We start from the raw sequence: 17,633 nt of genomic DNA, 5'->3' as shown, positions 1-17,633 counted from the left end.
CTTGATGTGCCTTGAAACTGCTCTGCTAATAGGTGTAGCTGTTTCTTTCACACAGCTCATCAAGCTCAACGTTACCTGAATATGGGAGCTTCCCAAGAGGACTAAATTATCTGTATCAGCAAAGGCTTCTTTCTCGGTCTGGGCGGCGTCTACACTTAACTAAATCAAAGTTTACTTAAAAGCTTATTAGAACTTTTGGCTCTGTACAGACATTACATTTCTGGGAAGTTTTGATCAAAAAAGCTTGGCATGGCTACAATTACAATATTGTTACATGTCACTAAATATTATTGATATCTTTAAAACAGAAAATCTTTGTTCATTTTATATACAATTTATCTCAATTGCAGGTTTTTTTCAGAATGGGTTTTTTGGAATTTTCATCCTCCCTTTGAATCTTGCAAATGTGTTTCCAGCTTACAATAAAGCCTGCTAATAACACCCAAGCAGCCCATACAATAATCATTCAATAAAAAAAAACCTCTAAAGGGATAACAACATCAATTACAGAATTAAAAGGTAGTAGCTATTGACTCTTAATAGACCTATTAATAATTTTTCATGGTTTTCACTCTTGATTCTAACTTAAACAGAACAAACTGCGCCAGCTGTCCAGGGAAAGAGATACTGGTTTACTGGGTAGTTTTCTTACGCTGCTGCCCGCATCGTGATCTATCCACACTTACACAATTTCCAAAGCCTAAACTGAAACAAATATTCTCCGACGGCCAGCGACAGCTTTGAGTGTCGTATCTGTATTTAATAGAATAGAAAACACAAACCCACTTGTCAGACACACCACTGTGTCAAGCTCAATTACCTAAATAAACAGAAGTAATGGTTAATTTTACTCGCTGCTCACTTTTTTTGAAACTGTGTTGATTTTTGCAGTCTCTTCCCAGGAGAATTACATCTGCCTGGTTTAAAGTTTCACTTCCAAACACCCTATCCAAGAGCTAAAAGCTTGCTGCAGAAAAACTGTATGAATTTGGGAAAAGATCCTTCGTTCTTTAAGGAAAATTAGCCTTGATCCTAAAAGGAATCTTATTTAAGCAAGCACGGTCTGTGCAACAAGCAGTGCTTCTGCTGCTGATGCAAATAGGTCATGACACGCCGCCATGGAAGCCCAGCAGGAACTTTTCCCATGTGAGCATCGCTATAAACATGTCTTTCTCCACTGCTAGCCCTGAGGCAGATGCCTACGTGCTAGCCAAACGGCATGAGGAACCCTAACATCAGCAAGGTCACACTGAAAACAGTTAAAATACACCGGGATGAGGAGAAAAGTACTGTTGCACTGCAATTCCAGATATTTTTTTTTTTTTCAACACAGCCTTAACCCCTCTCATTATGTGCGCAATGCAAAATGCAGCACATTTTATCATCCCCTACAGTGAAGAGACCCACTGGACCTGTGCTGACTCAGGCAAGCTGACAAGGTGGCTCGTCCTCCCTCCAGCCACCCCTTTAACCTCGGATAAAGGACCTCCCATCTGGAAGTGTTTTTCCCAAGTTATTCACTCCGTGCTCTTTCACACACAAAGGCGAAGTGACCACAAGAACTAACCCGCAGCCACCGTGACACCATGAGCAATAGATCTTCCTATACATTTGCACGTCGTTCCGCACGGAAAAAATCCACCCTCTGACATTCTTCCTCAAGCGCCCACAAAGGAGCTGGGGAGACTGCAGATGTTTAACAGGAGAGCTCTGTGGCCTGACGTCCTTCCAGTCCAAGGCAAAGGCTCACACGCTGACCTCTAGGTGTGCACGCAAGCTAAGAATGTGCGAAACCTTCACAGGCCCAGGACCAACCCAGCAAAGCCATCCGGCTGTACCCTCCCCACCGCGCCGAGCCCCAGTGAAACCAGTGGGGCCACCACATCAGCACGAACCTTCTGCCAGATTCCTGCTGCGCAGAGGCCAAGGGGAGAAAAGTAAAATACAGAGGACAGGCTCTAGTAGGGGCAAAAACCTGCAGGCAGGTTCATGTCGATATGCAGCCCTACCAACAGCCGGGTGGAGACCCATGTGCGCTGTGGGGGCTCCAAGCACACGTGTCTGAGCACCTGCTCTGGAGGCTCCGGGCTGTGCCGGTCCAGTCTCATTTAGCCCTTTCCAGCTGCCGTGGTGCCTGCTCACCAGGAATGCTCACCTCTGGCATCTTACATGCAGATGAATGGCATTTTCTTTGTAACTTGCCATAGGACGTCCCAACGTGGCTCATGGGTTGAAGAGGCCTTGGTGCTGCTCTCCAGCCTTTCTTCCTTCTAGACAGGCATTAAAAGGATTACACTGCTTTACACGGGGCATTTCCTCATGACAGAACAGAATGAATACACCCCTGAACTGCACTGATAAAGGTTTGCCATGTCACAACCAGCAGCTGAAAAACAACTTTCTCTACCAGAGATGGGTTTTAGGGGTTGTGGTTTTTGGCGGGTTTTTTTTGTGGGGTGATATTTGGAGTTTTTTGGGGTGGGTTTTTTTGTTGTTGGTTCTTTTGATTAGTTTTGTTTGGGGATTTGTTGCTTGGGGTTTTTTGTTTTGGCTACTGTTTTAAGAGGTAGGCACATTAACAACCATTTATTTCTGAAAACTAATCTCTGGGTTGAATCCAACTTCCAGCTGGTGCCTATCAATAGGATATAGTTCTGTAAGGGTGCAGAGTCACTCCAGATAAGACTAATGACTAATTTCAAGCACTCCATGTGGACTCATGTTATCTGTAGTTAAGCAAAAGCTGGTCCTAAAGTTCTATTCATGCACTGAGCAATGCAAGTAATAAGCAATATTTCAAGACATATTAAGCAGAATTAGTTTTCTACACAACACTACATTCAAGAACTGTTGCAAGGCTCCTCCACTCCGACACCAACTTGAGGAGGGGTGGGAGAACCGTCCTTTCCCTGCGTACCGGGGTACGTGCGCATTGCACAGCACTGTTTCACTGGAATCTGCATGGTTTAGATTTTAATGGAGTGTTGGTTTTAGAGCTTAATATATGGAAGCTCTTGAGTTACAAGAAGAAGAATTATTATTGCAAACCTGACTACAGCTACAGTTGGTGTTCTTGGAAGATGAGGGTGCAAGTAACAAGAAGCTAACAAATTCATGCCAGTAAGTCAAGTTTAATTTGCTTTCCTTTTCCCCTCCCTTCTAAAGCTGGCCGAAATACAAGTTCCACTGTAAATGCAGTGACTAGCAAACACGGATGCCATCACAAATACAGCGCTGCCAAGAGGAAGTCCTCCGTTGACTAATAACAGAGTTTCCAATAGCAACTGCAAGATATTCTGGGCACTGAACTGAAGAAATTTAGGGATATATTCTAAACAAGATGTGCTTTTTGCAGCCACAGAATATGAATTGTATAACATTTGGACAAAAGGTTTTTAAGAACTCACCAGTAACTTGTATTACAAAGGCAGAATCAGAGGTTTTGTTGGTTCTTCAATGACCTTTACTTCAACAGAGAACACTAAGCTCTCCCTATCAAGTCTATAATCAAAGTATGGCTCCAAAAAATAGATGCAAGTCATCGCGACAGTTTGGCATTGCAAAGGTCTCAAGTTTTTGCTGTCGACTGAAACAACATGAAAACATAGCCTTTTATTTTGGAAAGAGGAGACTACATGCTTGATATTAATATTTTTGTGTAGCATTTGTCACTGTCAGAGTACAATGCAGAACATAATCAAGTTCATTTGTTAACTAAGTAACCATTCTTTGAAAACCTATTCTTTAATCCAAGACAGCGTCAGTGACATATTACAAAATCATTTACTAGAACTGGAAAATTACTTCTATAAAGATCACATTAGACCACAGCTTCTCTTCTGTACCCTTTGCTTGCTGAAATTGCAGGGCATTTCATACAGTTACTTCCCCTGCAGACGCAGGATTTTTTAATACAGAAAAAACCTTGACTTTCCATTGCTGCAATTCAGTTATTCAAAGACTGTTCAGTTATATCAAAGACTGCCCGTGCGTTTTCATAGGAGTAATTTCTTTTATCTTTGAACTAAATACAAATTTGCCACGAATATTTGCTAGGTCAATTTATAAGCTTTACTATGTGAGAATTATGCCAAAATACAAGCACAAATCAGAGCGCTAAATAGTAATTTCAAAGAGATACAGAGCAGTAGTGAAAACTAGAAGGTTCTAAGCAGCCAAATGTGATGAAATTTGTCATCAAATCACTGAAAACAAGAAACAGAACAAAGTTCCTTACAGAGAAACAGATATACTATATGCCCAAGTCTGACACTGGTATGTTAAAAGTTGCCTCGGAATAAAACATTATATATGACACATTCCAGCGGCATAGATGCCTGCTGCACAAGAATACTGCACTGCTGGTTTTTAATACCCTGGAGGTAAAATGTTATGCACCGCTAAGTAAATTTAATCTACACTACAGCTTCCCACCATTTTTAATTTTATAATGTAACCATGTTATTTGAGACGTAGGTAAAACAAAGGCTCATGAGGATTTAAAACTCTAGATGGCACACTCATACAGTAAAAGACTATAAATACAGAAATACATAGGATCACCTATGATATTTTCTTGGGTTTCCACCTGAAATATACATAATCTATCCACAAATACTACTCTGAGGGGGCAGTTTGCAAATTACTATTATAAAAGGATCTGCATTATGTGCCCAAGTTAGAATTGTGTGATTTAATATAACACTACGCAGTTTTATATTTCAACAATACTGAATTAAGTTAAGATTCCACATACAATTAATTCTCAGGGCACAGCACCCATCCTGTCACACTACCGTACTCCAACCTGCTTCATGGGTAATGGGAATGACACCTTACGTGTTTCTTAAAGGCACAGTCTCATGCAACAACCAATTCAGTTTTATACATTTTCTAGCTTTGAACTCACAGAGGAAGCTTTTGTTGCTGCTTTATTTTTAAGCAAGAGCTCAGCTTTGTTTTATTACATCAACTCCAGGGTCATAAAAAGAGCATTTTAATACCCAATTTTAATACCCATCGAATACCCTTTATCCTACCCATGTATACAGAGTAGGCAGTACAAAATCTGAAACTCAAATCAGCTTGGATGGTGGTAACAGTCATGAAAATTACATTGCAATATTTTTATTAGAATTTGTCAAGGGCATGTTGCCGCTGTTATGCAATCTTACTGAAGCCATAGTAAATGAAAAGATCGCTGTGCAATTGAATTGCCACAGTACACATCCGAACAACATCCAGAATGATTAGAACTACAAAATTAATGAATTAGGGTGTTTGACTAATTATCGGAGTAAATAAACAAGCCCCTACAGACAAATTACAATATAGATTTACAGTGTGCTAGATGCTTCATGCTAATGGTGTAAAAACACTTTTATCCTCCAGTAAGTACAGGACAGTTAACCAAGCTATCGCATCCTCGCAGTGCCCTAACGCTTGGTTCCTGTGGAGAAGCTCACACCACAGCCAAGGGGCACCCATACCATAGGTATGGAATTAGCACAGACCAGCACACAGCCTGGCATTCAGATGGTTTTGAAATTCATGATAGGGAACACATGTGCAACAAAGGACACACAGAAGGAATAAAAAAAGTGCATATGCGCGTACTGATTGGAGAACTACGTGGACATGGAAGCATTTGCCCACAAAGCCACAGAGAAGAATGTCTTTGGCCTTAAGCCAGTACAAGAGTCCCTCTGAAGCAAAGTACATGAATAAGTTTTCTCCATTTCTACAGCACCGGGTATCAACTCATTATTAGAGAAAAAAGTTGATGTTAATGGTTTTATTAAAGTGTATTCATAATCACTCCTTGCTGTATGGTAAATAGTTACCAGAAAGTGTATATCTGTAGCATGCTTTTGCTCTTAAATATGCAAGTAAGATAAAAAGTTCTAACATACATTACTCATCTACATATATAAATTTGTACATTTCCATTTGCAAGTTGAATAAACCACTGTCATTTTTTTTTAATCATTTAACAAGTTTATTTCTAGAAATTATGGCTTAAAAGCAGGTACTGTAAATACAAAAATCTAAAGAGACTGATGTGCAGCACGTCATTTCTTTATGTTGTCTTCGTGGATAAATTATTCATTTTAGTGGGTATTCATCATATTTTTCATAGCAGCAATAAATAGGCATTTTACTTTTCATAGAACATTACTTTAGATAGCATGTTAATCAATACAAAATTAACAGCACTAGAGTAACATAACCCATAGGTCATTACAGGTTGATCATAGAATTGGAAAATTTACTCTTGGATCTCTCTGCCAACCTAAGATTGAGTGATTTGCAGGGTCTCCAGCATGTCTTCCACTGCCTTCAGAGAGTATTTAGTTTCTTTCTTACTGCGACCTGCAAACTAAGTAACAACAAAAAAGGACTGTCATATATCAGAAATTCTGTGCACAAATCCTGTACAAATAACAGTTCTGAACATTAAGTACTAAAAATTTACTCTAATTGCTACAAACCTAAAAAGCACAGCCTCTTTATTGTTTCACTAAAACTCAGTATTTTTACTAGAATACAAGCTATATCACCCTTCCTCTAATAAGTAATGATAAATACAACAGAACTATTTAATTTCACTCATTTGCTCTGAATTTGAATTTTCAGCACTAACAAATATTCTGCTTTGAAATTTAACATTTATGTGAAGAGATCTTCCCGTTGTTTTGTTTACCCTGTAAAGTTTAACATAATTTTTATTTCAGACTTAAATTTTTTATGTGATCCAAATCACATTATATTCATCATTTAAACAGTAGCAAGACTTAGACCTGTTTTTTAAGCCAACCTATTTTCTATTTTTGTTATAGTGAGATGGAGAAATTCTACTATGAAATAATCCAGTCGTCATATAATTATATTTTACGGTTCAAAGTAACTGTGAGTAATGACCTTGTATTTAATTGTAAACTACTATTACAAAAGCAATTTCAGGCAGCATGTGAAATAAAGTCTGTCTTGATAACAACAAAAGATACAGCTTGATAAATACTACCTATGGCTTTAGGTATCCCAAGATACATGCAGCCAAGTTTGGGAAAGGAAGGGGTAGAAGGGCAGATGTTCATCACCCCACGCTGACTCAAAAGGGTTTTTCTAACTGTACTGACAATTGCCATCACTCATCAGCCATATCTAACACAGCGGATTTATTGACTAGGTTGGTCTTCAGTCAAATGAAACTCTCAACCATTTTTAATTCACCTGCGTTAAAAAGTTTTGTATTTGGGGTTCGGAGAGGTGGTAAAGAAATTACAGAAGCAATAACTTGCTGCTAGTAAAATAGCCTATTCTCTACCTACATGTTAACATCTAAACACTCAATAAATTTTCAATTTAATGTTTTTTATTTCAAATACCACTGGTGTCTCGCATAGTTAGTCCTTGATTTATAATGTGTCCCTTCTCTCTTGTAATTACCTTAATTTAGCAAACTCTTCATGACCTGTTAAGAAAGATTAAGTCATCAAACCCAGGTAATATCACACCAGCAACAAGCTGCAGGACCTGTTAACCTGCTTTTGACCCCCAGGCTACAATCTAACATTGGGATTCCCAATCACTACTGAGTTCTTAAAAAAAAAATAGTTTTGGCACAGTAAATGAAACGCTATTTCAAATTAAATAGTTAGGAGAATGAAATGTTGTTATTATGACAACACTTTTGTTAAGAGACATAGTGAAAACACTGTATTTTCATATTTTATGTTTCCAGATGATGAACTGATATGCCATGTTTTGACTCTGGTACTATGTATAAATCCATTCTTCGGGTTCTGCAGTTTCCATAGTGACCTGCAATAGTCAACTTCCGAGGGAAATCAAAGATTTCTTAACAGTCTCCCAGGTCAGAGAAGTAATCTTGGATTTGCTGAGCTCTGACTTAATACAATATCCTCTTTTTGTTCACACTAAACAAGAATAGTCTAAAGCAGATACCTGGGGAGTCCAAATCCTTTCATAAAAACAAGCAAATGAAAAAACAGAACTCAAAATCCTCAACTGAAAAATTGTTTCAATTCAAAGCATTCAGAGATTTCAATAAAAAGCACAGAAGCCCGAATATACTGTGGTCCAAAAGCAGGCTTGGCAAGACACACAGAAAGCACACAGAGGAAAGCTTCAAAATAAGAAGAATTTTACTTATTATACTTCTCTTCGGGGACACCGAAAGCAAAACTGACATAAGACATTAGTTTAAAAAATGTTACTTGCTAATTTCAAGAGTGGTTGCCTTCATGATACTGACGTGTACTTTAAGCTGAACAAATAAAACCAAACTCTGCGTCATAACAAACAGAAGTATACTTGGAAACGTAATCACTTCAAATTTGCCCTGACGAACAATTATTTTGTCTATTCTGCCATTACACAGCAATTTGACTGATTGAGCCGGAATCCATTTCTTAAAATCATGATTTAATTTTCTGTTTCCCAAATGGTTTGTAACAGAATCACCTCTCCAACCATAAATAACATGTGGATTGCTAACACCGAAGAATTCGGCAATGTACCCAAGAAGCATGTATCTGGAAAATTACTACGAGTAGGATCACATTAAAGATTTTTGTGAGCATTAATCAAACTTGCCTGCCTCTGCTGAAACGCTTCTACCAGAGGACATGCTAAACCAATTAGCTAATTGAAGAGCACTAGGTAGCCATATTCTGTTTCGATGTTAAAGTAACTGTGACTCATGTCCTCAGCCAGAACAGATACACATTCTTCACAGGGTCTGCACAGAGAGAATAATCCAGTTTCCCAGTGATAATCCAAAACCAAGTTTATAATAAAAAATAATAAACTTATAATAATTCTTTGAATAACGAGTACTTCTCTAACATCTAAAATAAAAGATTAAATTTTATTTGTTTTGGTTTTTTCACCCAGTCAATTAAATTTAAGTGGCCTAGAGAATAATGACCTTTTTTTCCAAAGCATATGTTAGGAGCCAGGAATTCCAGCTCCACGCAGCAGCCCTAACTACAAAACCTTCCTGTCTTCCTGTGAAAGTTTACATTTCTCCTAGATTAGGCACAGATGAGAAGTACTAATCAGCATGGAGAGTTACGTATTTAACATCAAAATAAGTATATTAACCAGATGGAACATCAAATATCTGTACTTTTCAGAAAATTACTTAATTCAACTACTCTTTATCACCATATTTTCCTGTAAAGAATCCGCTGTACAGTCTAACCAACACCAGTGAAAGTAAGGTTTTCTTTTTACACCCAAATATTGTTTCCTTTAAATGACAATAAACTAAAAAGTTCCTCTGATTTCATACAGGAATGCACAGGAAAAGCAAAAATCAAGTGCCAAAACAAACTGCCTGAACGAGAGGAGAAACTGAAAGAAGGGGACCAGTAAAAATATTTCAAGTATATTGCATATAAAATAATAAATAAAAAAAAGGCAACTACAGCCAGTGCTGAATTTGAAAAAATAAAGGCAGTTTTCCAAAACTACTGAGCAAACTGTTGGTAATTCAATTTGAAATCCAGACTGAAAACGGGGGAAGATCTCACTGTAAGACAATTGCTCAAAAGTAACTTTTTGAATTAATAACTTCATATATTAAAGTCACAAATTTGTATGATTTGTCTAGGCATCCAAGACAGTATTCTAAATGCACCTTATTCTCTAGAACATGACTACAGGAAGAATTGCATTTAACGGTATATGAACTAATAGAACAAGTCAATGCCAAACTCAACAAGCTCTTATTACACTTTAAAAAGCACCCTGGATAACGCAAGGAAAGCGGGGAGGATTTATAGAGATAATATAAGTATCTAGCTTAAATCCTGGCTAGACAGCCCTTCACTAACGGAGGAATGCTGTAAGGGCTTCCACTGGCACAAGCGACCAAGGTTTCATCCTTAGGTCCAAAAGACGACAATTTCCAACCACTCAACACGCTAAGGGAGCAACAAATCAATACTGACTCAGAGGGGAAACTGCCACCTACTACATCACCAAACACCATTTGCTGTAGCGGTTGGATGTTGTAAGTTTCTGACATAAACACTGGAGTGGCCAAGCCCTTCTGCAGTCGTGTAACAAGCTCAGGAGGGTTGGGCTGGGGCAGCTCTGTCCAGCTGTAGTCTCTAGAGGTTCTTGTAGTGCTTCCGTGAAGAGGAAGGAGGTGTTTACACCATTTGCTTCCCAAATCCTAGCTTGAGCACTTACATTTTCTGTACAGCTAAATTCCCCTTATGATTCCAGTCAGATATGGTGTTCATCATATTATGTCCCAAACAGCTAAAAAGAGCAGCTGAAGTATGCAACACATCACAAAAGTATGAAGTCACAAAGAAGTTATAACATGTTTTAAATATATGTTAGTTGTGCTAACGTGATCTGTTCTGATAAGCATCAACCAAAAAAGCTTAACATAGGTTCCAAGAGAGCTTCACAGAAACAGTGGAACTGCACTTTCCACTATGCACTGGGTTTGCATGGCAAGGTTTTGGTAGTGGAGGAGGGCTACAGGGGTGGCTTCTGTGAGAACCTGCAAGAAGCTTCCCCCATGTCCAACAGAGACAATGCCAGCCGGCTCCAAGACGGACCCGCCACTGGCCAAGGCTGAGCCCATCAGCGACAGTGGTAGCGCCTCTGCAATAACATACTTAAGAAGGGGGAAAAAAAAATGCAGCACAACAGCAGCAGAGAGAGGAGTGAGAATATGTGAGAGAAACAACTCTGCAGACACCAAGGTCACTGAAGCAGGAGGGGGAGGCGGTGCTCCAGGTGCCAGAGAAGAGATTCCCCTGCAGCCCGTGGTGAAGACCATGGTGAGGCAGGCTGTCCCTCTGCAGCCCATGGAGGTTAACAGTGGAGGAGCAGATAGCCACCTGCAGCCCATGGAGGACCCCATGCTGGAGCAGGTGGATGCCTGAAGGAGGCTGTGACCCCATGGGAAGCCTGCACTGGAGCAGGCTCCTGGCAGGACCTGTGGCCCCATGGAAAGGGAAGCCCATGCTGGAGCAGGTTTTCTTTTACCCCATGGGGGACCTACACTGGGGCAGTCTGTTCCTGAAGGACTGCACCCCATGGAAAGGACCCACACTGGAGCAGTTCGTGAAGAACTGCAGCCCGTGGGAAAGACTCACATTGGAAAAGGTCGTGGAGGACTGTCTCCCATGGGAGGGACCAAGGCTGGAGCAGGGCAAGAGTGTGAGGAGTCCTTCCCCTGAGGAAGAAGGAGTGGCAGAGACAGCATGTCTCCAACCGCAAACCCCATTCCCTGTCCCCCTGTGTTGCTAGGGGACAAGGGGCCCAGAAGAAAGGAGGGGTAGGGGGAAGGTGTTTTAAGATTTGGTTTTATTTCTCATTACCCTACTCTAATTTGATCGGCAATAAATTAAGCTAATTTCCCCAATTTGAGTCTGGTTTTGCCCATGACAGTAATTGCTGAGTGAGCTCCCTGTCCTGATCTTGACCCAGGAGCCTTTCATTGTATTTTCTCTCCCCTGTCCAGCTGAGGAGGGGAAGTGACAAGAGCGTCTCTGGTGGGCATCTGGCATCCAGCCAGGGTCAACACACCACACAGAAAAAAAAATAAATCCAAATAAAAAAACCGAAATAAAACCCCAAACACACACCCAGAAACTTCTCCCCCCCAACACCACTACCAGTCCCAAAGGAAGTCACATTTAGTTAGAGATATTGTGATGTGAACAGAAAGCTGCGTGGAAAGGAAAAAAAAAAAAAAAAAAAAGAAAAAAAAGAAAAAACAGGCAAGCTCATCTGGCTGTAAGTCAAGTAACTACAAACTGCCATAATCAACCTTTCATTATAGTTAGAACCAGGTGATGCCTAATTTTAGGTCTTAATCTTGGTATGCCACCATTCCACAGCCAACACTGGTTTTACGTTTCCATCCTGATGCCCCCTGAAAGGGGCTGTTTCCCAGAAGCGCTAACAGGTTTCCACGCGTGCTTTGAACTGGAAATTTCAGTTGTAACAGTCACTTAAAACATGTGTTCAAAACCCTCTAATCTAAGCAGTTCATTTATGGAAGATGTAAAACATGGAGTAAAAGTTTTCACTCAAAATTCACACATCTTTAAAAATCTGTTCTATTCTATGTGTATTCTGTTCTTACAGGGTTTTTTGAGGGGGTGTTTGTTTTTTTAACCCTGCAATACTTGAGGTTTCCATCAATATTATGCTTATGGGAATGTCAGACATACTGAAGTCCTGCTTATTTATGGTGAAATCAGACAAAGTTGGTAATTCATACACACCTTACTGTCATGAGCACGTAAATGGTTTATTAATGAAAAGCAGGGAGTCATTTTAACAGCAAAACAGAGAAGGAAACTTTAGGCACACAAGTATAAAATGGCTAATTATGCCCTCAGGGATACAATATTCTTCACTGTAAAGTACAGTCAGAAGCTACAGGGCCGATCGGGGAAATGGAAAATACTTCAAAGTTGTAATACATCAAAAACACGTCAGCCATAAGAAGCTGCACTCGCGGCAATGAACTGACATACAGCGTATTAAGAAAACTGCATTGGCCATAAAAGAAAATCCTCATTTAATTCCATAATAGATGGAGCTGGTCAAAAGGCCATTTGGAAGTATTAACTGTGAAACAGCAACAGCAAGAAAAAATTAAATATTGGGCTCTGACACTGAAATATCACAAAGAGAAAGGAGTGTTACACGTATATAAAGTCTTTGCGTTTAATACCAACATTTTTGCTCAGAAAAAGTTCTGGGGAGAACCAGACAGTATGATGCCGATGTTCAGGATTACGTATACATAAATTTTGTAGATCATTAAGAATAGCTATAAGGGAGTCAAATAGACACAGTATGTTTGGATGCACGGACAGCAGCACCTATGAGCTAAAAATCTGTTTTCATTCATAGTTATAGAAAAAAAAATATAGAGGCTTATAATACAAAAGCAAATATAGTTGTTTATGCATAACTTCAAATAGGTAAAAAGACTCCTAATGACTGCAGTAAGCTTTTGGCCTACAAAGTCTACATTTTTACAATTCAATGGGCATTCTTCTGTAAAACTACACAAAAGCAACTTCAGTCACAACTACTAAGGTAATTATTAGGAACACCATTAAATATGATTTTGAAAGGTCAGAATAAAATGAAGGAAAATAAAATTCTAGAATTTTCATTTGTTTTCTAGTAAAATAGAAGCAGATGACCCAGTCACTCTAAGAATTAAGACATACCAAGTTTTATTAAAATACTTAGCTGTAGAACTGAGTCTTGGAGGTCAACATTACACTAGTGTATATTCAGTTACTGTTAGTAGAAGAAACACCTGTTTAAAGCTAATAAGTAAATAATAGTAATTAATAACTGTAAAATATCAACCTTATATTAATTAAGGCTTCCAGGAAATCAAACAGAAGTAGAACACAAAAAATCTAAGCAAATTATGCTGATCTGCATGTCATATCTAACCTCCTGAGCAGCAGATGATAAAAGTGCAGAAAAGAACTACTCAGCATGTTAAGAGTATCATAAAACAATGATGTACTAACCTGGTATGCTCTGTTTATTTGGTTAGCTGCCCAGCTGGCATATTTCATATTATCTTTTTTCATTTTTGCACTTGCTTTTGGATTGGAAGCAATATGGCTGGCAGACTAGGAATACAAAAATAAAAACAGCGTAACTATAAAATACATGTGCATGAAATAAACTGAAAGCATTCAGCACCTTTGCATTCAGAGCCCCGTGCACAGTCATAGAGGAAAAAGAGAAAAAATAAAAACAGTTACTGGTAAGCAGCATCCAATTAAGAATTAGCTAAACTTTTCAAACAATTGTTTGTTCTAATTAAACTCAACGAGACTTCAGTTCAGTTGTGTACCAAGTTAGGAACCAAACCTGGACACAATCAGTTAATCCAATTTGCTTTTCCTAAAGTGAGAGTTATAAACAATTTGTTACCAGAGATGATATAAAATACATCACTTGTGTGCTCAATCTGCCATTAAAAACATGACATTTTCCCCTGTGGCATCGGGAAACACATTTTAAAAGCAGGTAATACTCTATACATAAACTATGCCCATCTTCACCTGAAAAAATAAAATAGATTACTTAGGAACTGAACTCGTCTTGAAGACTTTTCCACTAACATAAATAAATCCACTTCACAATGAATCATTGCTACTCCCTCGCAGAGCATCTTTCTGAGTGCAAAAGTACTTGAATGCAAAGAACCACAGAACCCAACTCTCACCCATCAGTGAAGAAGCTCCAGAGAAGATTTGAAAAAGGAGCATGGAAGCAAACACTCAGGAACACGTTCTCTGCAGCCATGCCCACATGAAATGAATTTGTGATCTAGTACTGGGTCAGGGTCCTAACCATCATTCTTTCTGGTTTCCTGAATTGAATGAAGTACTGTCCAGTTTCCTCTGCAGATACAGCTGAAAGCCTTTGTGGAGAATCTACCAGGACTGTGGACGTTCTTTGGGGACTACAAACACTGGGTATGTCTGTCAAGCACAAAAGCAGGAGCCACAGCAAAACCAGATCCCAAAGCCTGGAAACAGCATTACAAAGAAATTAGGTGCCAAAGGGCAGATAGAGAAGCTGTGATGGCAAGCTGTGCTTGCAAAAACCACCTAGTGAAACGTGACAGCAGCCAGCTGAGAAAAACTGAAGAACTGAAACAGCATGTAAATGCATTTTTATATGCATTTGCAGTAATGAGCTTACACTATGCAAATCAGGGTTTATGCATATGACTTTCAGGCACTGCCAAAACAAAAAGTTTCTCAAATGCTTGGGTCGTTTTAGCTCAAGGCTACCAGCCAGATCATCATAGACAACAGGCTCTGAGTCTACTTTACAGACTGAAAATAACAGGCAGGACGTAAGATCTGACAGGGGACAAGCCAAGATTGGTCACAAAAAAAACCCCGGGCCTGTTCCAGAGTCAACGCAGAAGTCTATGTATACACACCTTAGAAATCAGTTTAGGGTAATAAACAGATTTTCTACAAAACTTACTCTTGTAAAGCTAAGTGACCTAAGGAGCAGCAAAGAGCCAGTCTTTTCTCCTTGAACATACAATCGCCAACCCAAGAATCTCTGCAGATGAGCTAAGAAGATTAGGTCCAAGTCTCTCAGTCTTAAAGGTGATGCCCAACAAGTCCTTGAAAGCAAGCTCCTATTTTGTGGTGTTTATAGAAGCCCCAAAGTTACCTGTCTGATGTGTCCCTGTAAACTGCCCCCCTGCTCCCAAGGGACAAAAGGGTGGCCTAGAATTTAAAAAATAAAATAAAATAAAATAAAATAAAATAAAATAAAATAAAATAAAATAAAATAAAATAAAATAAAATAAAATAAAATAAAATAAAATGTGGAACCTTTCTGGTTTCACCCCTAAAAAGATCATTTAAAAAATCTAAAGGAAGATCTTCAGCAGAGGTCTCAGTATCTTTTGAGAAACTGAAGAACCGGTGCCAGTACATGCTACTGTAGGCCACACTCAAGCCCACAACGCGGTGCAAGCTAAATACTCATTTGGAAATTGAAAGCAGAAAGTTGTATTTAGGAATTGGAGGGGGGAAAACACAAATTAAAAAAAACAGTCTGGTTAAAATAAAAAAATAAAAAAGGAAAGAAAAAAAAGCAGCCATCATACTGTTCTGGGACTCTTCAGCAGTTCACCATCCTGTAGAGAGGAATACGACCTTAAATCCTATTTCAAGAAGTTACCTTCATGTGCCAATAATTATAATTCTTTGGAAAACATGGGCAAGACTTGAAGTTTAAGAGCACTTCAAGTAAGGAGTACTTACTGGCATAAAATTGTCCATACTCAGTATTTTAAAACTCTCAATAATCTGAGCTAGTAAGTTAAACCAAAAGGAAAAAAAATGAGCAAATGGTAAAGGATAATATACGTGCATAAAAACATACTCAAAATGATAACACGAAAAATATATAATCACGCTTACCATGTAAAGTCCAAACAAAGCTCTCATATTTCTGTTGTTAAGCTTCAGTGCTTGTGCAAAATACTTTCTTGATAGCTCAAGGTTTTCAAGCCCCCCTTGAGTGTATTTAACCTGTAAAAATTGTAAGCTCCTGAAACTTGCACGTGTCATTCATACCTCAGGCATTCACTCTTGAAGCAAAGATATTATGAAACTTCACTTCAGATTTGTTTCACATGATATTTCAAACCAGGTGAGTCCTACCAAATGCTGGCTTGGGAGAAACCTGAGCTCTTTTCAATATAAAAATTTTAAAATATTTAACTATAGGAGGAAAAAAAGCCAGCATTAATTTCATTAATCTATTGCTACAAGAATAAAAAGTGATTATTTTGCACCTATACATACTTACAACCTTGGGATAGTCTCTTAAGAAAATTAACACAAACTTTAAAGCTAAATTCTGACTGCTATAAATCCAAACTAACTCTATATTCCTTCAGCACAGCATTACACCAGTGCACAAAACAACACAATGCCTTTCATTATCTATTCGACTGCAAAATAGTGCACGAAGTTGAGAAGATTACTCCGTTATCTTTCTAGTCATTTTGCCTGTTATTATATCAACAAAAAGAGGAATAAATACCAGAAGACATGCTTCACAGTCTTTCTACCAGAGAGCTATTTAGCTATTTTTTTTTTAATGTTGACCCCATTTTATCCAAATTAACAAAATAAATTAAATGCATTCTAAGCAGTTAACAGCATAATTTAGGAAAAAAATAATATATATTTGAAAAAAGAGTGCAAATGACTAAAAACTTTGAGCTAAAACTTCTAAGGGCCCTCTCTCGTTTTGCCCGAAAGAGCCTGCCCTAGGGGCTCTTTCAGGCAAAATTTCCTATGTGGATTCCAAGATCTGGCTCCACAATAACAGGCAATATACCATTACCTCCTAGGCAGCATTGTTGTGGAAAAGTTTAACTTCTCATGCATTTAATTTGAAAAGTGCATAAACACTTCAACAAAAATATCTCCTTTAAAATGAATTTTTATCTTCAATAATTCCTGCCCTTACTCTTATATTTAGCTTAGTCACACTGAGTAAGAAAACACAGTTTTCTTAACACGTTAAGTTCTATAAGATGTTAACATTCTCTGTGTACTCTCTTAAATCTCCTAGGGAAAAACTAGAGAAAACATTTTTATGCCATTTTCACCACTTCAGTAACATAGGAACAGAATCTGTATTCAAACATAATTGATTTTTCTGAAAATACTTACTTCAGCATATTGCTGACAGTATAAGTGGTTGTGTGGATTAGTCATCATAAGCTCCTCTAAGCAGAAGGCTGCCTTTGCATAGCTGAGGAACACAAAAAACAGCGACAAAATGAAACAGACTATACGGTTCTTTGCTTCAGTTTCTTTACTTCGCAATAAAAGAAGTCTTGCGTTTCCCCCTATAACTTCACGTGATTCACAATTAAGAAAAATGTGCTACTTCTAAATGATGTTTGAAATCTCAAGTTACTATTTTTACATCATAGATAGTGAAAAATGTACAAAATTTAATAGTCTAGGTACATATGGAACAGCTCATGGAAAGCATTCAATATACTAATTTCCTATTAGTAAGTGCCATTTCTGATC

At 38.4% G+C, this 17,633-nt stretch overlaps 1 protein-coding gene across 1 annotated transcript in view; it reads right to left on the bottom strand.

Moving 5' to 3' along the window:
• Window positions 1–3,447: 3,447 nt before the first annotated feature.
• EMC2 (ER membrane protein complex subunit 2) overlaps window positions 3,448–17,633 on the bottom strand; it is a 46,869-nt gene continuing 32,683 nt past the window's right edge. The window contains exons 8-11 of the mRNA XM_074577681.1: window positions 17,265–17,346; window positions 15,999–16,109; window positions 13,563–13,667; window positions 3,448–6,379 (exon numbers count right to left, since the gene is read on the bottom strand). Of these exons, the coding sequence (XP_074433782.1) occupies window positions 6,293–6,379; window positions 13,563–13,667; window positions 15,999–16,109; window positions 17,265–17,346 (385 nt within the window). The 3' untranslated portion in view covers window positions 3,448–6,292. The remainder of the gene's footprint in view (window positions 6,380–13,562; window positions 13,668–15,998; window positions 16,110–17,264; window positions 17,347–17,633) is intronic.

The sequence above is a fragment of the Larus michahellis genome, chromosome 2 (genome assembly GCF_964199755.1).
Source record: "Larus michahellis chromosome 2, bLarMic1.1, whole genome shotgun sequence".
Lineage (NCBI taxonomy): Eukaryota > Metazoa > Chordata > Aves > Charadriiformes > Laridae > Larus > Larus michahellis.
Note: the sequence above shows the minus strand (reverse complement) of the source record. Positions and strands in the feature narration are given on the sequence as shown.